Genomic DNA, 27,500 nt, shown 5'->3' on the forward strand with positions numbered 1-27,500 from the left:
TTTTATTCTGTGTTCTTAGGTTTCCTTCCTCTCTCCCTTCCTTCTTTCCTTCCTCTCTTCCTTCCTTCTTTCCTTTCTTCCTTCCTTCCTTCCTTCATTCATTCATTCACTCACTCATTCATTCATTCTTTTCTTTCTTCCTTCTTCCCATCAATCACCGGAGTCCCGAAACGAATAAAAGGTCCCCGGTGCCAAACTTCCCCACCCTGAATAAACAATGAAGAGAAATGAATGTTTCTTCAGACCCGGGGAAAAGGAGATTTATATAAAGGACCCCATGACTAAGGGACGGACGATAAGCCTGACCTCGTTTTTTTGCCCAACCGGATTCTCACATCACCATCTTCGGTTGGTGGTGGTAGTGGTGGTGGTGGGGAGTCAACAAAATGAATGAAAACCAACCCCTTCCCTCCGCCACCCTTCAGACGATATTCTCTCTTGTACACTCTCTCTCCCCACCACTCACACGCCACAGATAGAAGTTAGGAGATTAGTTGACTGGTATCAATATACAATAACAGCGTCGAAATGTAAACCAAACGACATTGTAATGTTCTTACCACCACGCTGTTTACATTTTCCACCATCTTAAAATGACACGTGATCAACCGTATTATCCATTCCTATCCTACCACTTCCTTTTCTCTTTTACTCTCTCTCTCTCCCTCTCCCCCCTCTCTCTCTCTCCCCCTCCCCCTCTCTCTCTCTCTCATGCACACACACACACACATATATATATACATATACACATGCACACACACATGACTATCAATACAGCATGGCAGTAGAGATATGTGATACCCCTAATAACGCGAAGATTAGATCTTTATATGCTTGACAACAGATGTATTCTGTGCTGCCCTCTGGTGGCCTTAATTCTTCCAGCTAATTACAAACACAAACTGGAGCAGATAATAACCGAATCCTGCTGACGAACGATTTTCTTTTGTTGGTTTATTACAAAAAAGGGTAAAACTAAAATTGTTTTCAAATTTTGGTACAAAATCAGCAATTTCGGGGCAAGAAGTAAATCGATTGCAACAGTCCCCAGTACTCAACTGGTACTTATTTTATCGACACCAAAAAGCAGAGTCTACCGCAGCGGAATTTGAACTCACAGCGTAAAGATGAACAAAACACCGCTAAGCATTTTGTCCAGTGCGCTAACGATTCTGCCAGCTCGGCCTTTAAAATATTGATTTCAAATTTTGGCACAAGGCCAGCAATTTCTAGAGCCAGAGTAAGTCGATTGCATCGATCCCGAGTGCTCAGCTGGTACTTATTTTATTGACCCCGATTGGACGAAAGGCAAAGTCGACGCTGCGGAATTTGAACTCCGAGCGTAAAGATGGACGAAATGCTAACGATTCGGCCAGCTGGCCCTTCAAAATATTCTTTTCTACTCTAGGCACAAGACCCCATTTTTTTTTTTTTCGTAGGGAGCAGTCGATTAGATCGACCCCAGTAGGCAACCGGTACTTAATTTATCGATCCTGAAAGGATGAAAGGCAAAGTCGACCTCGGCGGCGTCCCTCAAAATATTAACAACGTTTCGGAACCTAACCCCTCTTTTTTCAGAAGTGAATCTAAATTCTACTGAAGCAGCCTTAGCTACATTTTAAGAAATATACGGTGGGTTCATGTTGGGTAACTTTAGATTGCTGGCGTATGTTTACTGGAATATACACTATAGTTTTGTTTCATTTGGATATCTATACAAATCCCAATGAGTTTTGGCTCCATCGTCACTCAGTCCATAAACTAAATATTGATAACATGCTGAATTCGAGCCAGTAATACTCAATATGAATCAACCTCGGAAATAACCCCGAGAGTAAAAATAATTTAAAGGATTATTTCGAACAAGAGAAAGAATCTGATACGTATTCGAGGTGAAACAACCAGGTTTGCCTCAAATTTCTTTAATGACTCTTTGAAATTAATTCTTTTTTTTTTTTCTTTTTTTTTAATAAATGACCAAATCTGCCGAGAGATGCCTTACCAGTGATCTTCTGCTCCCCATATTAGGGAATCAGTGACAGGGACAACAACTATGTAGCCCCCAGAAAATATTTTTAAAAGAATTTTCTTTTTCTCCCGTTTCTCTTTAATTCCAATGTTTTCTGTCTTGGAATCGTTCTTTTATTTTCGTCTTTTTTTTCTTTTCTTTTCTTTTACAAACTCTTAACAAAACAAAGTCATATATCAACATAACAGAGCCGCTAACAGTATAGTAGAACGTTCGTACCCAGGTAAGGGAGAGGGTAGTCGTTGTTGCTTTAATTATTCCCTCACCCAACATATACGCTCCGTAGCAAGGGTGCCGGTGTTAGACCGCACCTCGCAGTTAGCTGCCATCTGAAATAACACAAGTCTTGTTTCTCGTTTTACATACACTCTCTTCCATAAATACGCTGTTATCTTTGACATCCTTAGGGTGGGCTCTTTGCTGATGGTGGGCATTGGTGAGAAGCGGGAAGGTTGGTTCCATGAAAATTATACCCTTTTTCGATTTCTCCTGAAGCGTTCAAAATATATTTGAACGCTAATTGTTAATTATCCTTTTAACTATAGGCACAAGGCCTGAAATTTGGGGTGAGTGGGCTAGTCGATTACATTTACGCCAGTGCGTAACTGGTACTTATTTAATCGACCCCGAAAGGATGAAAGGCAAAGTCGACCTCGGCGGAATTTGAACTCAGAACGTAGCAGCAGACGAAATACCTATTTCTTTACTACCCACAAGGGGCTAAACACAGACAGGACAGACAAGGATAGACAAACGGATCAAGTCAATTACATCGACCCCAGTGCGTAACTGGTACTTATTTAATCGACCCCGAAAGGATGAAAGGCAAAGTCGACCTCGGCGGAATTCGAACTCAGAACGTAGCGGCAGACGAAATATCACTAAGCATTTCGCCCGGCGTGCTAACGATCCTGCTAGCTCGCCGCCTTACGCTAATTTTTAATATTTTATTTTTAAGGCAGCGAGCTGGCAAAAACGTGAGCTCGCCGGGCGAAATGTTTAGCAGAATTTCGTCTGCCGCTACGTTCTGAGTTCAAATTCCGCCGAGGTCGACTTTGCCTTTCATCCTTTTGGGATCGATAAATTAAGTACCGGTTGCGTACTGAGATCGATCTAATCGACTGGCCCCCTCCCCCAAAATTTCGGGCCTTTTGTCGAGAGTAGAAAAGAGTAATATTTTATTTTTATGTCAAATCTGAGTTTTTGACTCTCTATTAAGTTTATACGAGGTGGTCATCCGAATTCCTCGATTTTCGAACCACAGTACACACATTCTCCATATTCAGACCAAATTTAAATTGTCCACCTTCGCTAGGACCATTTCCAAAATCTAGAGTCTCAACGCGGTCATTTGACCTGCTAGAAAAAGCAACCAAGTCTCCCTAAAACTATACCATACCGCCTTAAAGCAGAAGAAACATTTGACAATTTAGTCCTAGATATACAAAAAAAAAAAAAAAGACGTGATGGTCAATTCTTGAATCACTTTGACCATATATCTGCTTGATTAGTTGTGAGCTGGCGATATGTAGCAAAAGCAACAAATTGGACAGTGGAGAGAGTACCTCTTCATTCTGCCATACATGACCACCTACAATCAACCAGTGTGTGTATAGATGCTGGCAGATTTTGTTCAGTCAGGGCTTGCCTAGGGCTACATAACAGCACCAGCAATAACTACGTCAAGTCAAGATATGCAGTGCTCTTTTCCGATCGAGTATAACAAGAGCTTTGGATACGAGGGTTGCATCATGACAGTCAATCAACCACCACAAGGTACGTCCGATTAGACGTACCTTGTGATTGTTGTACCTAGTTGCCACCGGAGAAGGTGTTACAAGCATGTAGCATTCTAAATAAGGGGCCTGCCATCACGGAACGTGAAAATTGTCATGCCGTCAGGCCTTTTACTGTAACCTTGGTATAGCCCCTGGTCCGAGCTAGGAAGGGAAACCTACGATGTCTAGGGCATGCGTTATTATCTCATTGAGAACAGCATGGCTTGAGTTATTTCCCTTAGTTCACTTTTTTGTAAATGAGAAATAAATGAACAAGTTGAAAACACCATAAAAACGAACGCTTAAACTCTCCGTCTTTCGTTCTACTTTACCACCAGATTTAATCCGTAATTCCCTTCCACGAGTATTCGTGCCATTTTCAATGTCTTAAATACGATTTCAAGTCTGCATTACTCCGAGGAGTTACTTGAAACACGACTGGTTCTGCACTGCAGTTCTGACGATTACGGACATCCTTTCTCTCTCTCAAAGAACAAACAACTCACCTGGAAAGCGCAAGCAGGTCGTCACACCAGACATTGTTGCTGATATTAAGTGATTCAGATCACCGTAAGTAGGGGTGGTCAGCTTTAGCGTCCGGAAACAGATGTCGTACAATGCCTCGTTATCAATGCAGTAGGTTTCGTCAGTGTTTTCCACAAGTTGGTGAACAGATAACGTTGCATTGTATGGTTCTACAACAGTGTCGGAAACCTGTGCGGGAGAAGGAAAATATACGAATATATCAGAAGGTTAATAAAGAGAGAGAGACAGAGAGAGAGAGAGAGAGAGAGAGAGAGAGAGAGGAGAGAGAGAGAGAGAAGGGGAAAGGATACAGAGCAGATATATTTATCAGAGAAACAGACAGAAAGGCAGACAGACAGACTGACAGATAGACAGACAGACAGACAGACAGATAGATAGATAGATAGATAGATAGATAGATAGATAGATAGATAGATAGGACAGACAGACAGACAGACAGACGGACGGAGGACGGACGGACGGACGGACGGACGGACAGACAGACAGACAGACAGACAGACGATAGATAGACAGATAGATAGATAGATAGATAGATGGACGGACGGACGGACGGACGGACGGACGACGGACGGACAGCAGACAGACAGAGACAGACAGACAGATAGATAGATAGATAGATAGCTAGATAGATAGATAGATAGATAGATAGATAGACAGATAGACGGACGGACGGACGGACGGACGGACGGACGGAAGACAGACAGACAGACAGACAGACGACAGACAGATAGATATAGTAGATAGATAGATAGATAGATAGATAGATGATAGATAGATAGATAGACAGATAGACAGACAGATAGATAGATAGATAGATAGATAGATAGATAGATAGATAGATAGATTAGATAGATAGATAGATAGATAGATAGATAGATAGACAGACAGCTGTGGCGCACAAGAACACTTTTGACTGTTTTTATACATAACATGTCTTCGCCCTGATTTCATCTTTGTTATTCACTGCGTAGTTTTAAATTTCAAAACACATCACTCCTAAATGACACGACACTGCACAAACACAATAATTATGAGGATAATTAACTTCAATTAATGCTTTAAAGAATTTATGTATAGACGCAGGAGTGATTGTGTGGGAAGTAGCTTGCTTACCATCCACATGGTTCCAGGTTCAGTCCCACTGCGTGACACTTTGGGCAAGTGTCTTCTACTATAGCCTCGCACCGAACAGAACTTTGTGAGTGGATTTGGTAGACGGAAACTTAAAGAAGACCCTCGTATGTATATATATATATACAAATATATATATATATACACACACACACACTAGCTGAGGTACCCGGTAATTCCCAGGGAAGCGGGGCTTATCTGTTGGTTCCGTTCTCATAATTGTTTCACTAATCCAATAACAACAATACAAAGTATGTAGCCCTTAAACCGGGTTTTTTTTTTGCATTTACAGAGAATACCGGACTGTCTTACACAGGATCTTGTTTTTAAGAATTCCCAATAAGTTATGAATATCCAAATTGTGAAGTCAGTTAATAACATGAAATTAGTTACCCGATAGCAAGAATTCAAATAAAGTAGCCCCGAAAAGAGCTTTAATGCGTTCCCAGAGTATATAGAAATTAGGAGCAAATACTAATAAGGTATGTATACTAAAATCGTGAAGCATGTTACGTAATAACAGGCTAATCAGATGTGAGATAATAACAATTCAAAGTAAATAACTCTGAAAAGGGCTTTTGTGCATTCCCAGAGAATATTACCCTCAGCGACGCTAGTGTTGGTATATTCGTGAATAAGTCGCTAACCTAAATAAGTGGATCTATTTTTTAAGAAAATACTATTTACTTGTTTAAGGGTTGTACTGGATAAATTGCGAAAATAACTCAACAGTTCAAATACTAAGAAATAAACATACTCAATTTGATTTATAACAAATAATATAGGAAAATGAATGGGTTATATCCCCCGGCTGTTAAAATGAAATATATTAGATATATATATATATATATATATATATATAATATCCCTTCCAGGGGCCCTATTATTGATTTTTTCAACAATCTGAGTATGTCATGATGTTTCCAGACATGAGTTCTACTCACGTGTCAAGTTTCATCAAAATCGATAAAACTATGTAGGAGGAGTTAGATAACAACACCACACATACACCCAAAGACAGAATTTTCCACATATGTGGTATGTGTGTGTGTGTGTGTGTGTGTGTGTGTGTGTGTGTGTGTGTGTGTTGTGTGGTGTGTGCGTGTGTGTGTGTGTGTTTGTCCCCCCAACATCGCTTGACAACCTTAGCGGTTCGGCAAAATAGACCGATAGAATAAGTACTAGGCTTACAAAGAATAAGTCCTGGGGTCGATTTGCTCGACTAAATGCGGTGCTCCAGCATGGCCGCAGTCAAATGGCTGAAACAAGTAAAAGAGTAAAAGAGTATATGCTTATAGTATGCATGTATATATATCTATATCTGTGTGTGTGTGTGCGTGCGTGCATGTATTGTATAGTATATATGTATATATGCTCATTGTATTTATGTATATGTGTTTATATATGTATGTGTGTTTATATATGTATGTGTGTGTCTGTGTGCATCGCCTGGCCCCGTGCCGGTGACACGTAAAAGCACCATCCGTTCGTGGCCGTTTGCCAGCTCTGTCTGGCACCTGTGCAGGTGGCACGTAAAAAGCACCCACTACACTCACGGAGTGGTTGGCGTCAGGAAGGGCATCCAGCCGTAGAAACACTGCCAGATCTGACTGGGCCTGATGAAGCCTTCCAGCTTCACAGACCCCAGTTGAACCATCCAACCCATGCCAGCATGGAAAGCGGACGCTAAATGATGATGATGATGATGATGATGTTTATATATGCGTGTATGTGTGTGTGGTGTATTTGTGTGTGTGTGCGTAATATTTGTGGGCCTGTGCTTGTCTTTCTGCGCCGGTTAACTCAAAAGTTACGAAAGGAGTACCTAGAAAACCGCATGCATCATAATTTACCATCCATCTTTACAGCATCAATCTGTTTGGATTCGTTCTGAAATATGTGTAAACAGGTATTATGCGAGCGCGCTCGTAAGTGGGTGTCTTCGTGTGTGTGTGTGTGTGTGTTGTGTGTGTGTGTGTGTTGAGGGCGTCCCATGATTGATGTATGTATATTCTGGCAACATAAACAGACAAAAACCAGCTGGACTGAACTGGGTTATAATCCAAAAAGAACGCCAACATTCTCTGTAATCATTATATATGTACGTGTGTGTGTATATATATATATGTATATATATATATATATATATATATATATATATATATATATATATATATATATATATAATATATATATATGTATGTATGTTATATATATATGTATATATATAATTATATATATATATATACATATATATATATAATAACTGTATATAATATGCATGTATATACATACATATATATAGAAAGACACACACACACCACACACACACACCCACACATATATATATATATATATATATATATAAATATATGTATATATATATATATATATATATGTGTGTGTGTGTGTGTATATATATATATATGTATATATATATATATATATATATATATATATAATATATATATATATATAATATATATATATATATAATATACATATATACATATATATACATATATATATATACATACATATATATGTATATATGCATACATATATGCATATATATATGCATATATACACGCACACAGATACATACAAATATTTATGTTTATGTATGTATGTATATATATATATATATATGTATGTATGTATGTATGTATACATGTATGCATGTATGTATGCATGTATGTATGTATGTATGCATGTACCAAATGTATTTGTGTTATTAAAAGGAAGTTGCACAAGAATGAAGATAAACTGACAGACAGACAGACAAGCTGAGGGATTCTTGCTCACCTTTGGAGATGGAACCACAGAAAAAGTGTTCATTATGCGATCTGGGTACTCTTCTCGAATCTTGCTAATAAGCAGGGTTCCAAGTCCTGCACCGGTTCCACCTCCCAAAGAATGTGTCAGCTGGAAGCCTTGTATGCAGTCGCAACTTTCTGCCTCTTTTCGAACGACGTCCAGCACCGAATCTATAAGTTCTGCTCCTTCTGTATAATGGCCTTTCGCCCAGTTGTTACCAGCGCCACTTTGACCTGGAAGAGAAATTTATGAATTATAGTCGATAACAGCTTTCATCAATATATAGGAACCATCAAATTATACGTGATGTAGTTAGTGTTTCAAATTCTACAGCCGATTTTTATTTATAAAATCCTCATCACCATAATCATCATCATCGTCGTCGTCGTTTTAACGTCCACTTTCCCATGCATTCATGGGGGTCAAAACGGGTTTTAACGAGTCAGATTTTCTTCGGCCGGATGCCCTTTCTGTCGTCAACCCTCACACGTTTCCAAGCGAGGCAACTCTTGTTTTCACGAAGGGCTGGAACCAAAAAAGCACCACTTGAAGAGTGACACTCGTTTACAACTATCACACGACGTCGAGACAAGGGCACACACACACGCACACAAACTCACACTCTCTCACACACACAAATGCACACACATGCACACACGCAGATATATATACACATGCACCCAACCATATACATATATATGTGTGTGTGGAGAGACAGAGAAAGAGAGAGAGAGAACATGGGCCTTGACTTGATACTTCCTTATATCAAGTGCTACATATGTTTCAGTATCCAGTAACACATGATGTTACACAATAAATACAACCAGTCGTTGCACCCTACAGAGTCTGTCTAAGTACAGTCAAGTATCATATTGTAGTTCCTTGTTGCTTTCGGCTGCAACGACCTTCTCCACAATATAATGACTATGGTGTGAACGCTTAAGAGTTTCTGTAATACAATAACATTTTTGAAATCATATATAAGACGGATAACAATGAAAAGATAGCGTTTAGCAAAGTTCTACAATGCAAAATACAACTAAGAAGTATTTATACACACACACACACACACACACACACACACATATAGTAAGAGAGGGAGAGAGAGAGAAGGGGAGGGGAGGGGAGATAGAGGCAGACAGATCGACAGACAGACAGGGATTTCAACGTATTGAATTTAAAATATTATATCAAGAGAAAAATGGGAAATTGAATTTGGCGCTGATCTGCGTAAATGCATGAGGAAAGTGAAAAGAGTGTGACATGCGCAGATGGGTAGTGTTTTATGAGCCAATCAACGTCATGTGTGTGCGTGTGTGCGTGTGTGTGTGTGTGTCTGCATGTGTGTACATTTCGCCCGGCGTGCTAACGTTTCTGCCAGCTTACCGCCTTCATATATGTATAATGGAAAAGTACAGAGGGACGGCAAAAAAAAATTACGACAAAACCAAGAAAAACATACATATATAAAGAGAGAGGGGGATACGGGGAGGAAGGGAGAGTGGGGGAAGAGAGGAGAGGGGGAGAAGATGGGTATTGTTCCCTCTGGGTTGGATGCCACCAGTGCACACAACAAATTAATGCGCACTCCATAGGTTTGTTGCCTAAAATAAAGCAATAATTAATAATTGTATTTATCATTTATTATATTATTGTTTATTACCAACATCTATTTATTACATATTCACTGTATGAATATATTTGGCAGGGGAGAAATGTGCAACGTAAGATTCTGTGCACCCCAACTACTAAAAATTAAAAGGAAAAATTGAACCCCTGGGGATGTGTTTATATTATATCTATGGCGCCTGGACCCTTTGATGGATTTCATCCAAACCGGAAGTCGTATATTAAGATGAATTATATTTAGATATGAACCGAAGAAACGTGTGTCTGTTTGGGTGAAATAGAACAGATTATCAAAACTGAAGGATAGAAACGCTGAATTTAAATTATTTTAATAGCTTAGCCGAGATATAAACACAGACGCACTAAATGACTGGTACATTATAAGGAAGTGTCTTACGTGATGCCAGACACAACAATAACTACGACTGCAACGAGATATTTAACTAAAACAACCCAAATATTATAGAGTCAACAACAGTAAAATCAAATAAAAACAATGAAATCTGATATTGGGTTTTAGATAATAAATAAAAAGAAAACGAAATGATTAAGAGAAACTATGGTGTTTGTTTTAAAATGGCTGCAGTATACTTCCGGTAAAGTCAGTTTTGCAAGTAAAGAGGTTTTGTGTACATGTAACATATGCTGTGGCAGTTAGTGCGGTGTTTAATTATTTATCTGACGTTCCTAAGCTGCATTCGCCATTCGTTTCTACACGTTTTAATGCATTTGTTTATTTTCTTCTGCTGTTGCTAAAACTGATCACGCCCTCAAATACTTATGGTTTATGGTTGTTGGCATTGACTTCTGACACAAAACTTTGCGAGGGTGAGAAAAGAAGTAACTTTAAACACACACACACACGCACACAAGACGGAGGAGTCAGACAAGAGTCCGAGAGTCAAATTGAGAGTACAGAATCAGAAAGACTAACAGTGAAGTAGACAGACACATACAGTAAAGAATGCCTCGATGTACGAATTAATTTGTTCCCGGAGACCGATCGTATCGTAAAGCAGAGCAATGATTTCTCATAGTAGCAAAGTTATATGAATCGTAATTCGTTCCCAGAAAAATATTTTACCAGTAAAATTTATAATACTCGTAAATAAATGGCAATAAAACAACAGTAGAATGTAAAGAATATTTTATGTAAAGTAAAAATAATGTCAAGATCATTTATAATTAAAAAAAATATTATTATCATAATCATTTTCTGAATCACTTTCACTCGCACTAGACTCGTGCACACCATCACATGTAGACGCGATTGCCGATTCACAAGTACTCGTAGACAGACTTGTAGATTTCTTTTTAAAAACGAGTCTAGAGTTGTTTGCTTAGAAGAGGCTTTTTTTTTTTTTCGCTCTCTATAAATTTCTCGGTAACACCCAAAAGCAATTGTTATGGTAGTAGAAACTTGTGCACTTCGTTCAAAATTTGGATCTTGCGCTTGAAAAATTTATTATAAAATAAAACTCGTAAACCCAGGGTCTCGTAAAGTGAGATATTACTGCATATGCTGACAGACAGATAAGTACACAGATACTGTGGAGGCGCAATGGCCCACTGGTTAGGGCCGCGGACTCGCGGTCATAGGATCGCGGTTTCGATTCCCAGACCGGGCGTTGTGAGTGTTTATTGAGCGAAAACACCTAAAAAGCTCCACGAGGCTCCGGCAGGGGATGGTGGTGATCCCTGCTGTACTCTTTCACCACAACTTTCTCTCACCCTTACTTCCTGTTTCTGTTGTACCTGTATTTCAAAGGGCCGACCTTGTCACTCTCTGTGTCACGCTGAATATCCCCGAGAACTACGTTAAGGGTACACGTGTCTGTGGAGTGCTCAGCCATTTATACGTTAATTTCACGAGCAGGCTGTTCCGTTGATTCGGATCAACCGGAACCCTCGTCGCCGTAACCGACGGAGTGCTTCCACCACCACACAGATACTCAAGTAGAAAAGCAATTAGATACAGGGGACAGGTAATTAGAAAGGCAATGAGATACAGGGGACAGACAGTCAGACAGATGCTCAGCCAAGCAGACGGAGAGAGAAAAACTATTGGACTGACAAGTTAAATCAGCGATTCCTAACCATTTTTCTTTCCATCTGGACCATCTTGGTCCTTATTTTATTCAGCTGTATTCCCTAATCCATTCGATGTTTTAAAAAATCCCATTTTATTTTTTAAATTAATTATTGAGAATTCTTTCTTTTATCTTTTTGTTTCTGTCATTGGACTGCGGTCATGCTGTAGCACCGCCTCGAAGAATTATTAGTCAAATGAATCGACCCAGGACTTCCTTTGTTTTTTTTTAATTTTATTTTTAAGACTGGTACTTATTCTATCGGTCCCTTATACCGCACCGTTAAGTTACGGGGACATAAACACACCAACACCATTTCTCAACTAGTGGTAGGGACAAAGACACACACACATATATATGTATACATGCATATATACATATATACATATATATACATATATGTGTGGGGTGGGGACCACGTGTGTATCGTTGGCGATTTTCTTTCTCCGTCTGCCCTTCTTTGGACTTTTTCTATATTTCTGATGAAGAGCTCCGCTCGAAACGTGAAATCCTCTTTCTTTTCTTTCCTTTCCTGGGCGTCCAATAACCCTGTACTTATTCCACATCCTCGTGTTATTGTTTTTTCTTGCTTGTTCATGTTTGGATTGACTACACACACACACACACACACACACACCACACACAAATATATATATATACGACGAGCTTCTTTCAGTTTCCGTCTACCAAATCCGCTCACAATGCTTTGGTCGGCCTGAGACTGTAATAGAAGCCACTTGGCTAAAGTGCCACGTAGTGGGACTGAACTCGGAACCATGTGGTTGAGAAGCAAGCTCCTTACCACTCAGTCACTCCTGCGCCTAATTGTATTTAAAAAATTGTTTAAATATTTTGTGTATTTTAGAAGCATAACTAATTTATTGCAGATAAACTTTAACAGCGAAATCTTATACGGATCCTTAAGGGTCGAGTGGACCCCAGTTGAGAAACACTGAGATAAATAGTCCGATAGATATGGTAAAATCGGAAATCCATAGAAACTGTAGTAAGGAATCTAAGGGTCTACATTTTGGCCTTTCGTCAGAGAGTGAGGAAGAGAGAAAATGTGTTGGAAAATTGGTGTCGCTTTTGGTTGCAGATTAACTAGAAAAAAAAACAATTGCGCGGATTGCGGCTGCATTTTATCTTTCTAACTCTTGCACCAAGGGCAAGAACTTGATACATTAGACACTTCAATCTCCTACAAAAAGTCCGATAAATAGACAGAGAGTCAATCAGTCAAGAGGAGAAGTGGACATGCAAGCAGGCAGAAAAGCAGACAAACAGACAGGTGCGCATGCATACAGACGGTCGATCAGACAGGAAACAGGAGCATAAGACAGTACACAGGACACAAGAGCTTGAGGGTAGACAGTTTAAAGTAACAACTCATTAAGGCTAACATAAAGAGAACCATACTAAGAAAGCTTCTGATGTAATCCGATGAGATGAAAGGCCAGGGTGTGGTAAAATGGAAATAATCAAATTTGACTTGGTGTTCCGATACCCAACGTTTTGAAATGTGATAACAACATTCTGATTAGAGGCAACCCATTAGGCCATCATTCTGATAAACAGATTATAGTAAATGAGTGGACATTGAAAGGGTGAAAGGAAGATCGGTTGATTTTGAAATAGGATAAAGCTGTTGCAAAAGATCTATTTGACAAGAATTCTTCCTGAAAACAGCGCATTTAGCTTTTAAAAAATGTTCTGGAATATCTTAAACAGATATCCTTGGAAAATATGTCTAACACATGGTCTATTTAGAGTTCAGGTGTTTTTTCTCAAGCAATAAACTAGATTTTATAAATATTTTTCACTCGGAAGTAGACTAAAAGTTACGTACAGATTCTATTTTTGAGTATATTCCAAATTTTAATTAAATAGTGTGGTTCTTATCCTAATACACTTTAGATAAATCTCGACTAAATATCTTGTGGTTAACAACTTACAGCGGGGATAGTATGATAACATATCTCATGGCTAAAGAGATACGCCCGTCACTAGTAAAAGACTGATATTTAGTAAAAGATATTTTAGGAGGCGCGTATTTTTAGAGGTGTTTATACATCTTAAACGATGTTAATGATACAAGTGAAGCAGACTCAAACGAGAAGCGAAACTGAGTCTGAAACTGAAGCATGGGAAGTTTGATATCGAACAATGGCAACGTTTGTTGGGAAGGGTTGTCGATTGAATAATACCAGCGGCTTCTTCTTCTTCACCCTTTTCAAGCCTAGCCAGACTCATGAGCCCGGTTTCTGTGGCGTATGTGTTCCCCCCAGCTGGACGGGACGCCAGTCCATCGCAGCGTTACTCAAGAAACAGGAAGAGAGAGAGAGTGAGAGAAAGTTGGGGCGAAAGAGTACAACAGGGGTCGCCACCCCTCACTGCTGGAGCTTCGTGAAGCTTTTAGGTGTTTTCGCTCAATAAACATACACAACGCCCGGGAATTGAAACCGCGATCCTCCGACCGTGCGTCCGCTGCCCTAACCACTAGGCCATTGCGCCTCCACATACCAGCGGCTTACTTGGATTATTTTCTGCGCTAGAAAATCTCCGTTGAGATTTGAACTAAAGAAGTGTAAGTGAGCAATGCGAGAGGTAAAATGGGATGCTGTGGCAATCATGCCTCTCTCAAGGACATTTTCATAGAATAATAATTGAAATGACTTCATTCAGAAATCGATGTCGGAGGCTTCACCATACAGGAGTATACCTTCTACTTTAAAATAAAAGTAATAAATGCGCCCTTTTAAAGCCTAGCCAGTCTCATGGGCCCGGTTTCCATGGCGTATGTGTTCCCCAGCTGGATGGGACGCCAGTCCATCGCAGCGTTACTCATTTTTGCCAGCTGAGTGGACTGGAGCAACGTGAAATGAAGTGTTTTGCTCAAGAACACAACGCGTCCAGGAATCGAAACCACAATTTTACGATCATGATGCTGACACCCGAACTACTAAGCCACGCGCCTCCACACACCTTCTACTTTACGGCTTCTAATTTAAGCACAAGACAAACGATTATGAAAGAAGAGGTTAAGTCGAAATCATCGACTCCAGTATATAACTGGTATTTTACTTTATCGACTCTGAAAAGATAAAAGACAGAGTTGACCACGGTAAGATTTGAACGCCGATCGCAAAAAATAAAAAAATTGTAAGTAATATTTGAAAGCATTCTTTTCTGACGTTCTAACGATTCTGCCAGCTCGTCCAAAAGAGTGTCTTTTATTGTCACTTGATCACACGGTCAAGATGTTCTAAAAATTATGTTAAACTGTAACGTAGAATCGCCCTTAAAGACTTCATTTACATAGAGAGCTCGTTGGGATAACTTGCAACAAGCAAGAGCATGTCAGGGCAAGTGGAGATGGGTCAAAACATCTCCCAGTAAGTCAGAACTGAACATGACAAACTTAGATACGTCAGAGTATGCCTGAGAGGGTTAGGGTAAGTTAGCCAAGTGTAGCCTTGCTCCGGGTTGTTGACAAAATAGGAAAATGATAGTTACAAGGAGCCAAAACTTGTCATGGGCCTCGCTAACTGCGAATTTACCCTTCATGTATTATAATTAGAAAAAAAAGCAGAAAAGCATAACTAACTGATACTCCGTCGGTTATGACGACGAGGGTTCGAGTTGATCCAATCAACGGAACGGACTGCTCTTGAAATTAACGTGCATGTGGCTGAGCACTCCACAGACACGCATATCCTTAACATAGTTCTCAAGCAGATTCATCGTGACACAGAGTGTGACAGGGCTGGCTCTTTGAACTACAAGTAAAACTCATTTTTGCCAGCTGAGTGGACTGGAGCAACGTGAAATAAAGTGTCTTACCCAAGGATATAATGCGCAAGCCGCCGCCGGGAATCGAACTCACGGCCTTACAATCGTGAACCGAATATTCCTAACTACTAAGCCACATGCCTTCACAGAAAAGCATAGGTTTCACAAATAATTCATAAGACAGGCGAAATACCGCTAAGCATTTCGCCCGGCGTGCTAACGTTTCTGCCAGCTCACGGCCTTTAAATTATTAATTATATGTGAAATCTATTTCCTGCCTTTTATTCCAAATATGTTGCTCTCAATGATCGATTTAGTCTATTGTGTGTGTGTGTGTGTTTGTAAGTTTAATTCCACCGTGATTTACTGGCAGAAACGTTAGCGCGCCGGGCGAAATGCTTAGCAGTATTTCGTCTGTCGTTACATTCTGAGTTCAAATTCCGCCGAGGTCGACTTTGCCTTTCATCCTTTCGGGGTCGATAAATTAAGAACCAGTTTCGCACTGGGGTCGATGTAATCGACTTAATCCCTTTGTCTGTCTTTGTTTGTCCCCTCTATGTTTAGCCCCTTGTGGGTAGTAAAGAAATATATAATAATGTATTGGATTTGAACGATGCGTTATTAATTGAGACCTTAAATACCGTGGATATGTTTTATGTTTTATGGTGTTTAAACATCAATACACTGTACAGTTATATTATTACATTCACACACACAAACACACACACACACACACACACACACACATGCACGCATGCACACCTATACACAAACACACGCGACGGGCGTATGCACCCCACACACACACACAATTTGGAATCAGTTGATCCAGAGATATCGATTTCTTCATTCTACAGCTTTCTGTCGAAACGGTAAGTGAATTCCTTTGCTCGTTGCCCGGTTTCTGTTGTGTTTGTTATTGTTTCAGCGATTGATGGTTTTCTTAGAGGATTTTCACAACAATGCTGCCACAGCATGTGCCCCATTATAATTATAAATTAATTATAAAATTTTAAAATTTTGGATTTGCCATTTATCGGCTTTTACCTTATTGTTGTAATTATTCATTTTACTAATGATAATAATTAATAATAATGTCTATATAAATGTGAAGTATATTTGCCACTTAAATGTGGCTAACCACTAAGGGTGAATGCTACTGTAGCTAGTAGCCCCAGGAGAACATCTTCTCCAGCTGGCTATTGACACATCTAAATTACTATTTCTTTATTGCCCAGCTGGAGGAGGTGTCCTCCTGGGGCTACTAACTACAGTAGCATTCACCTTAGTGGTTAGCCACATTTAAGAGGCAAATATACTTCACGATGTCGTGCAGCTACTGTTTATACCTCGCTCAGAGATTTAGTATCTATATAAATGTTTTCGAATATTTATTCATTTAGTAATATATATATATATATATATATATATATATATATATATCTTGTCGACGTCATAAGAATGTAGAAACTTCGAGTGAACGTGAAATAACTTTTTCGGAACGGTGGATCTCGAAACAGATAAAGGTATAAATAACGTGTAAATTATTGAGATAAAAAAAAAGTCTGGGACAGAAAAGGTCGAAAGTTGGTTTTTAACCCAATATTTACACCCTATTAAATACAAAAGTGTGTATGTGTGTGAGGATGGATGGATGGATGGATGGATGGATGGATGGATGGGTAGACGGATGATTAAGGTGGCCTTGTGTACTTACCAAATACAAAATTATCTGGACGGAAGATTTGACCGAAAGGTCCTGATCTTACGGAATCCATGGTACCAGGTTCAAGATCAATTAATATAGAACGCGGTACATACTTGCCACCTGAAAACAGAAATATAACATTTTAAATACAACTTTCACTTTATTTTACAGAATATTTAATACGGGATTACAAAAATTTTGTTTTTGTTAATATTATTCTAATTGGATGAAGGAATACGGCTGGCAGCATAGAATTTCTAATATTCTAAAAATTGACTTACACGTTCTTGGAATTTTAGGATTAAAATTTCGCAAAAGCAATTGAAACAATGGTGTTTCGGGAATGGTTTAGCAGACGTAAACACTTTCTAAAATATTCCAACTTTATATCTCTTTTTTATTGACGTTTCTTTCTTCTTCTTCTTCAACGATCACTTTTAAATTATCTCTGCAAACATTCTATAGAATTTAGAGCCAGCTCTGAAAGTTACGACGTGTCGTATGCGAATACGTCTATGTAAACAGTGCGATCGAAGAGAGAAAAATAGGAAATGGGAGTGTATGCATATTTCAGTGCTCGTTCTATATTCTATAGAATATCTCTAGAGATAACTTAGAAGTAATTAAATCGCACTGCTAACACGGTAGGATACAGTATTGATTTATAAACCTTTGATATATTTGGCTGTATATTATGATGGCTAAACGAAATATAGTGTCGCTACCAACAGTTAATACTTCAACAATCAATCTTTCTGAATTTTGTCCGTCCCTGTTATGATTTGGAATTTGTATTAATTTTTTATTGGTTATTATTGCGCGAAAGGTCCAGACTCTCGCGTATTAATTCTCACCGAGAATTTATAGGAGTAAACATAGCAGGAATTAAGGTTATCCATTAGAGTTCAAGTTAATGTCCGTGAACAGAATTGCTTCAACGCCATGTGAACTGCGAAAAATATAACCGTAGAATTATCTGATACAGGATTTAATTGATAAGTTTAAAATTTTGTCAGCTCCCTTCGTGAGATCTATCTAATGATATTATCTTACAGAGGAGGTAATCTCTATCGGTTTAAATGAATAAAAGCCAATACTAAGTTCTTATAATTACTAGATTTGAAGAACACTTTACATTTTACCTCACAAATAGTCATCAATAGTTATGAATAGAACCAGTTGTTCGGAAGTCAGGAGCTAAACTCCACAACAAACAATTCGCCGAGTTTCTCGTCAGATCACTTCATTCCATTTTACCTCAGTTCATTTATTACTTGAAAACAAATACCAGACTATCTATCTTGAGATATCGGTTTCAAATTTTGGCACAAGGCGAGCAATTTCGGGGGAAGGGGGCGACCCTAGTGCTCAACTAGTTCTTATTTTATCGACACCCTAAAGGTGAAAGGCAAAGTCGATCGGCGGAATTTAAACTCAGAACGTAAAGACGGACGAAATGGCGCTAAGCATTTTGCTCGGTGTGTTAAAAGCTCTGTCAGCTCCCTGCCTGAGATCTCTCAAGAGATATCGTCTGCTTTACAGTAGACCAACTCCCTGTGCAAGGGAGATAATCTCTACTGGTTTAAATTTATAAATGCCAATTCTAAATTCTTAAAGTTATCAAGTTTCAAGAACACTTTACATTTTATCTCACACGTAGTCATCAAAACCTACCCTCACCCCACTATACCTCTAACAACCTCAAACTGTTATCATTGTATAAAAATAGATTTAAAAAACCTATTACGGCACCAGGGCCAAGTAAAAAGCTACCCACTCGTCAGTTCTAGACTGTCAATAGTTGACCAAGGGGACAGATAGATCTTACCTGTTGCTTCATTGAAGTAAACGTTAATCCTCTCCAGCTGAAGGTCAGAGTCACCGTGGTAGGTACCCGTTGGGTCAATGCCGTGTTCATCAGAAATAACCTCCCAAAACTGTAACGAAAGATTAAATTACATTAGAAAATAGAGAAACTCAGCCATTGCTGGTCCCAAATGCGATTGAGAAAGGAGGATTGTATAGGCGTAGGGTTAACAGCCCTGCGCCATTAATTTTTTTTTTACATTGCTACTGAAAAGTCAACCACAGAACATACGAAAGTGATCCTGGTAAGGGGAGGTAATCCTCAGAGGTTGCGTATGAAGTAACGTAGAGAACAGCTGGGGGGGGGGCAACTGCAATCCATTGCCAAAGATAGAGACAGGTGGAGATCTCTTGTTGGTGCCCTGTGCACCACGTGGAGTTAAAACAATTAAGAAGAAGAGAAGAAAAGAAGAGAAAATGAAGAATTGGAAGAAGAAGAAGAAAAGGAGAAGAAGAAGAAGAGAAGAAGAAGAAGAAGAAGAAGAAGAATTGGAAGAAGAAGAAGAAGAAGAAGAAGTAGAAGAGGAAAGAAGAGAAAAGAAGAAGAAGAAGAAGAAGAAGAAGAAGTAGAGAAGAAGAGAAGAAGTAAGAAGAAGAAGAAGAAGAAGAAGAAGTAGAAGAAGTAGAAGAAGTAGAAGAGAAGAAGAAGAAGAAGAAGAAGAAAATGAAGAATTGGAAGATGAAGAGAAGAAGGAAAAAGAAGGAGAAGAAGAAGAGAAGAAGAAGAAAAGAATGGAAGAAGAAGAAGAAGAAAGAAGTAGAAGAGGAAGAAGAAGAAGAAGAAGAAGAAGAAGAAGAAGAAAAGAAGTAGAAGAAGAAGAAGAAGTAGAAGAAGAAGAAGTAGAAGAAGAAGAAGTAGAAGAAGTAGAAGAAGTAGAAGAAGTAGAAGAAAGAAGAAGAAGAAGAAGAAGAAGAAGAAGAAGAAGAAACTCGTCGTAAGCTTTTTTTTTAATTCTCTCTCTGTTTATTTCCTCTTGTTCCTTTCTGTTGAAGAGCGTAGGCTCGAACGTCAAAGACTTTCTCACCTTCCCCGCGTCAAACTAGCACTCTTGCTCCTTGTGTCCTACACCTGTTTTCGTCCTTTGTTTTTCTGTAAATTTCAACTATATACATACATATAATATATTATATATATATATATATATATATATATATATATATATATAATATATATATATACATATATATATATTATATCATATATATATAACATATATTATATACATATATATATATATATATCATATATATAATATATATCTATATATATATATATATATATATATATATATATATATATATCTTGTGAAATAGAAAGATGAATAATCTTGTTGCAGATTAATCAAAAGTTTAACCGATACCTTGGTAGCAAAAATCACAGCAGAAGACAGCACGGTTGGAGGTACAACCATATGGTGTTGCAACCGTGCGTTGGTGCGGATAATTGAATTTTAATATTATTAGTGAATTGAAGAATGGAGTTGAACGAAAATTGAACAGAAATCGTTTTATTGCATTCTACACGTGTTTCGAAAGGCACAATTTACCAATTCCGATTGAATAAGGACCATATTGTGTCTTTCTCTTCAGGAGAAACAGGAAATCCGTTGGAAAAAACAAAAACAGAACAGAGGCGGAGCAAAACAAATAGTCAGAACTTTAGTCTCGGTCACAAAGAACATCTAAGCACCCCGTGCTCCCCCCCCGAATGACCGCTGCCTGAACCCGTTAAAAACCTTCAACGCACCCACCACCAGTTTTCAACACACATTGATAACAGTTTGGCCATGGACTCTTAGGAGCCTCGTTCGATTGTTTTGCTCCGCCTCTGTTCTGTTTTTGTTTTTTCCAACGGATTTCCTATTTCTTCCTGAAGAGAAAGACACAATATGGTCTCCTTTTCAATCGGAATTTGGTAATTGTGCCTTCGAAACACGTGTAGAATGCAATAAACGATTTCTGTTCAATCTTCGTTCAACTCCATTTCTTCAATTCACTAATAATATATATATATATATATATATATATATATATATACATATATATATATATATTATATATATTATCTAATTATATATATATATATATTATATATATATCTTGTGAAATAGAAAGAAATGAATAATCTTGTTTCAGATTAATCAAAAGTTTAACCGATACCTTGGTAGCAAAAATCACAGCATAAGACAGCACGGTTGGAGGTACAACCATATGGTGTTGCAACGTGCGTTGGTGCGGATAATTGAATTTTAATATTATTAGTGAATTGAAGAATGGAGTTGAACGAAAATTGAACAGAAATCGTTTTATTGCATTCTACACGTGTTTCGAAAGGCACAATTTACCAAATTCCGATTGAATAAGGAGACCATATTGTGTCTTTCTCTTCAGGAAGAAACAGGAAATCCGTTGGAAAAAACAAAAACAGAACAGAGGCGGAGCAAAACAAATAGTCAGAACTTTAGTCTCGGTCACAAAGAACATCTAAGCACCCCGTGCTCCCACCCCACCGGATGACCGCTGCCTGACCCTTTAAACCTTCAACGCACCCACCACCAGTTTTCAACACACATTGATAACAGTTTGGCCATGGACTCTTAGGAGCCTCGTTCGATTTGTTTTGCTCCGCCTCTGTTCTGTTTTTGTTTTTTCCAACGGATTTCCTATTTCTTCCTGAAGAGAAAGACACAGATGGTCTCCTTATTCAATCGGAATTTGGTAAATTGTGCTTTCGAAACACGTGTAGAATGCAATAAACGATTTCTGTTCAATCTCGTTCAACTCCATTTCTTCAATTCACTAATAATATATATATATATATATATATATATATATATATCTACTCTTTACTCTTTACTTGTTTCAGTCATTTGACTGTGACCATGCTGGAGCACCGCCTTTAGTCGAGCATATCGACTCCAGGACTTATTCTTTGTAAGCCTAGTACTTATTCTATCGGTCCCTTTTGCCGAACCACTAAGTTACGGGGACGTAAACACACCAGCATCGGTTGTCAAGTGATGTTGGGGGAACAAACACAGACACACAGACATATACACACACTCATACATACATACATACATACATACATACATACATACATACATACATACTACATACATATATACGATGGGCTTCTTTCAGTTTCCGTCTACCAAATCCACTCACAAGGCTTTGGTCGACCCGAGGCATTAGTAGAAGACACTTGCTCAAGGTGCCACGCAGTGGGACTGAACCTGAAACCATGTGGTTCGTACACAAGCTACTTACTACACAGCCGCTCCTATGCCTATAATATATAGATAGATAGATAGATGTATGTATGTATGTATTTGTCTGTCTGTGTTTGTCCCCCCGCCATCTCTTGACAACCGATGCTGGTGTGTTTACGTCCCCGTAACCAAGCGGCTCGGTCAAACAGACCGGTAAAATAATTTCTAGGCTTACAAAGAATAAGTCCTGGGGGTCGATTTGTTCGACTAAAGGCAATGCTGCAGCATGGCCGCAGTCAAATGACTGAAACAAGTAAAAGAAAAGAAAAACCTAATACCCAGTAAGCATTAACAGGTGAAGTTCCCCTCCCACCACGACCACCACCATTAGATAAAGTCTTCGATAACTTTTTTTTCTTCTCACAGTAAACCAACATTCCACAAGTGTTGATGTTGTTATTGTCATTGCTGCTGCTGCTGCTGCTGCTGATGATGATGATGATGATGATGATGATGTTGATGGTGATGATGATGGTGGTGGTGGTGGTGGTGGTGGTGGTGATGGTGATGATGGTTGTGGTGGTGGTGGTGGTGATGTTGATGATGATGATGATGATGGTGGTGGTGGTGGTGGTGGTGATGATTATGATGGTGGTAGTGGTGGTGGTGATGATGATGATGATGATGATGATGACGATAATGATGATGATGATGATGATGATGGTGGTGGTGGTGGTGGTGGCGGTGGTGGTGATGATGACGATGATGATGATGGTGGTGGTGGTGATGCTGTTGTTGCTGTTGCTGTGTTGTCTGTTGGCAAAGTGCGCACTGGAGGCTGGCTGTTTGGATAGAACATCAAGCAACCTGCTGAGAGATGGACGACTCCTGTTTTTTATTCATCGCCGATTAAACACTCAAAATGGCGCAGCAATCCGCCAAGCCATAATAAACACGTAAACTTGCCACCGTAAGCAGAAACTATTCCACTGCTATAAATTGATGAATGAGTTTGTTGTCTCGTAGTGTTGAGTGCCTTTCCTCCTTTGGGTACAGCTTAGAAAGGAGTCCACATGTCAGACTGATCTGTTTTATATATATATGCACTATTTGGTGACGAAGGTTTCTCTAATGACTCTGCCAGCCTCTGGGAGACGGGGATTTACCATCTGTCGCCAACATAGACCACCAACGAGAAAGCTTCAACGGGGTCGTTTACCCTGTTAGAAGGAGCAGTCAAAAATTTTCCCTAATATTACATCCTACTGCCTTGAGAAGGATAATGTAGTACTCGAGCTAAACAGAAAAAAATCATACTATGTAGGCATGTTTGGAACGTATTCGATCATAGTACAGTTTGATCACGGATACTTGGCTGCTATTTCTTATTTCTTTATTGCCCACAAGGGGCTAAACATAGAGGGGACAAACAAGGACAGACAAAGGAATTGAGTCGATTACATCGACCCCAGTGCGTAACTGGTACTTAATTTAATCGACCCCGAAAGGATGAAAGGCAAAGTCGACCTCAGCGGAATTTGAACTCAGAACGTAAAGACAGACGAAACACCTCTTTCTTTACTACCCACAAGGGGCTAAACAAAGAGAGGACAAACAAGGACAGACAAACGGATTAAGTCGATTATATTGACCCCAGTGCGTACCTGGTACTTATTTAATCGACCCCGAAAGGATGAAAGGCCTCGGCGGAATTTGAACTCAGAACGTAACGGCAGACGAAACACGGCTACGCATTTCGCCCGGCGTGCTAACGTTTCTGCCAGTTCGCCGCCTTGGCTGCTATTTCTAGCAGGCTCCATTCATCTTTAATCATATGTCTGCTGGATCAGAGCTTAGTTGGGGTTAAATAGAAACAAAAGAAAAAAAATACAATAATAATAGAAACTACATGAAGGCGCGTGGCCAAGTGGTTTGGTGTGTAGCACTCCCGATCGCGGGATCATGGTTTCGATTCCCGGACCGGCTGGGCGTTTTATTCCTGAGCAAAACACTTCACGTCTCATTACTCCAGTCCACTCAGCTGTAAATGGTTAAACCTTCGACGGACTGACCTTCCGGGTGGGGGTGTGGGGCAAAATATTGGCCTGCTCACTTCGCCAGCAGGGTGGCATCATTCAAAAAGCTAAAACAGGGCAAAGCGCAGTTATTCTATGACCACTCTCACGAGGTAACATCGGTAGACTGGTGTCAAGATCTCAGTGGCTTGGTGACCACTTGAAGGACGGTGATATGTCCTCAGTGACCTGGAACATTAGCAGAATGACCTGTGGTCTAAGTGAACTTGGTGACACCTATGAGGATCTTTGATTCTCTCAATGACCTGGTGACATTAGAAGGATAATATTATGACCTTGGCGACCCGGTGACACATATGTAGATATGAAATGACCTCAGTGACCTGGTGACGTCTTTGGACTAGAGCTATGACCTCAATGACCTTATGCTACTTATAGATTGATAGAATGACTCCAGTGACCACGGGAGGCACTTTATGGTTGTTTGTCAAGCTAGAAATAGTAACTAACCTCAAATTACATATTTCTGTACTGCAAAGAAAAACCTCATCAGACAACGTAGTCCTTGATGTGACAGCCAAGGTGGGCTTACAGGGCTGACTTGGGGCTAACTAACAGCGCTTTGGGTTTGCCTTGGGTCTGTCCAAGGACTCATAAGGCAGGTTTCTGGATGTATAAGTGACCGAAATCACAAAACTCTCCTCTGAACGGGTCATCGGTTCGTGCCGGCTTAACTTCCCAGCTATTACTAGTTCGCCTTTTCAGCTAAGTGAGGTGAATCAACGCGAAATGAGGTGTCTTGTTCAAAAACACAACGCACCGTACAGTCTACGAAGTGAACCCACGATCTACAATCACCAGTGTAACACCCTTAACCACAAGGCCAATGTGCTTTCACTGACTAACAATAATAACAACACAGTAACACGCGTAAAATGCTGCTATGAACTCAGTGACCTGTTGACACCTATGGAGAAATGGCATTCCTTCGATATAGCTCGACAAGGTCGAGACATTTCACTTCGGGTATTTCCGTGGGTTGTGGAGTATAGATATAACGAAATTATGCCAGCAATGTCTCATTTTAAACTTGAAGAAGAAAAAAAGCCTTGCATATTTGTTCTTACCTGTTTCAGGTGTGTATGTAAAATCCGCGCAAATTTCCAAGGAGAAGACAGAATCGAACTGTCATTTGCTTCCACGGAAATACCCCCGAAGTGAAGTGTTTTGATTTTGTCGAGTTATATCGAAAGAATGCCGGAGAAATAACCTAGCGATGAACATAGAGTGGTTCAATGAGAAAAGTCCAATGGACCGGCGTTTGAGACGTGGAACGATCATCCGAATGGAATATAATTAATTACTCTACCAAATTTGTTCGAAGCACATTCCTCATGCCCAGTATTCTGCTTAGAAATTTCAAGTTTTACGTCATCTCGAGCTGAGTAAAGCTCGAAACGAGTTGAGTTGAGTCTAGTCTTTCACTTCAACGCAAATTGCAGCATCGAATCCTACTGGGGCAGTCACAGACATAACATAACCTCCGTGACCTACTGACACGTGTGAAGTGGTTATTTGGGTTATTTGTAGGCCGTCAGTTGCCGAGTGTTAGCTATAACGAGATATTTATTGTCTTAGTGATCTGATGACACAGGAAGTGTTTTTAGTATGATGACCTCGGTGACCTGATACTTTGACCTCAGTTTGACAGAAATGTTTTAGTAACTTATGTCGCTAATGTCCGTCAAAACCCCATTTACTTTTTTCTCATGGTGTTAACCACTCAGGACGGATACGGCTCATTATAGAAACTCAAGCAAGTGATTCTGTTTGTCATAGACGTATATCAAATACCATTCACCATAAATTCCTGGTTTATTAAAATTATTTCCGCCTCCACAAGATATATGATAATTACCAATTGGCAATTGAGACCAGCTCTACTCGACGAAGGGAGATAATCGCAAGATTCAAGAATTTCCCCCAAATTGAGAAGCCAATCAGATAAAATACAAGCTTAGTGTCTCGGTAAGGCGGCACGCTGACAGAATCGTTAGCACGTCGGGTGAAATGCGTGGCAGTATTTCGTCTGCCGCTACGTTCTGAGTTCAAATTCCGCTGAGGTCGACTTTGCCTTTCATCCTTTCGAGGTCGATTAAATAAGTACCAGTTACGCACTGGGGTCGATGTAATCGACTTAATCCGTTTGTCTGTCCTTGTTTGTCCTCTCTGTGTTTAGCCCCTTGTGGGTAGTAAAGAAATAGGTATTTCATCTGTTTTGACGTTCTGAGTTCAAATTCCGCCGAGGTCGATTTTGCTTTTCGGAGTCGATAAAATAAGTACCAGTCGAGCACTGGGGTCGAAGTAATCGACTCAGCCTCTCCTTAATATGAGTATAAAAACTGCATCCCTCTGCCAAGCCATGCCAAGCCAGTATGAGAGAGTAGACTCACCAAACCATTATGATCCCAAGCTCAAATTCACGGTCTCTATATCGGACTGTGGTTGGGTGGAGAGAACATGATGAGGCCCTCGTCCTGCCGTGCATTGAAGACATTGGCTCGGTAAATGAAGAGAGGTGTAAGAATTTCTGAGGTTTTCACAAAGCAGCGGATTTGTAAAGGCGGGATGTAGTTTGTGTGTGGTCATTGAACTACCATCCCATGGCTATAGGGTGTATTAGGGGTAGACTGACGGGTGGGTGTTGGCTTTTATTACAAGCACAAACATATGGTCTTCACTCAAACACACACATGATCTTCACTCAAACACACACCTATGATATTCACTCAAATACAAACACATGGTTTTCACTCAAACACACACTCACATGGTCTTCAGTCAAACACACACACACACATAGTTT

The 27,500-nt window shown here is 39.6% G+C and overlaps 1 protein-coding gene across 1 annotated transcript in view; it reads right to left on the bottom strand.

The window, feature by feature from the left end:
- The window catches only part of LOC115218346 (tubulin beta-4 chain-like), a 78,503-nt gene that overhangs the window by 31,170 nt on the left and 19,833 nt on the right, over positions 1-27,500 (bottom strand). The window contains exons 2-5 of the mRNA XM_029788104.2: positions 19,349-19,457; positions 17,530-17,640; positions 8,290-8,534; positions 4,314-4,521 (exon numbers count right to left, since the gene is read on the bottom strand). Of these exons, the coding sequence (XP_029643964.1) occupies positions 4,314-4,521; positions 8,290-8,534; positions 17,530-17,640; positions 19,349-19,457 (673 nt within the window). The remainder of the gene's footprint in view (positions 1-4,313; positions 4,522-8,289; positions 8,535-17,529; positions 17,641-19,348; positions 19,458-27,500) is intronic.

This window comes from Octopus sinensis, linkage group LG13, assembly GCF_006345805.1.
Source record: "Octopus sinensis linkage group LG13, ASM634580v1, whole genome shotgun sequence".
NCBI classification, from domain to species: Eukaryota; Metazoa; Mollusca; class Cephalopoda; order Octopoda; family Octopodidae; genus Octopus; species Octopus sinensis.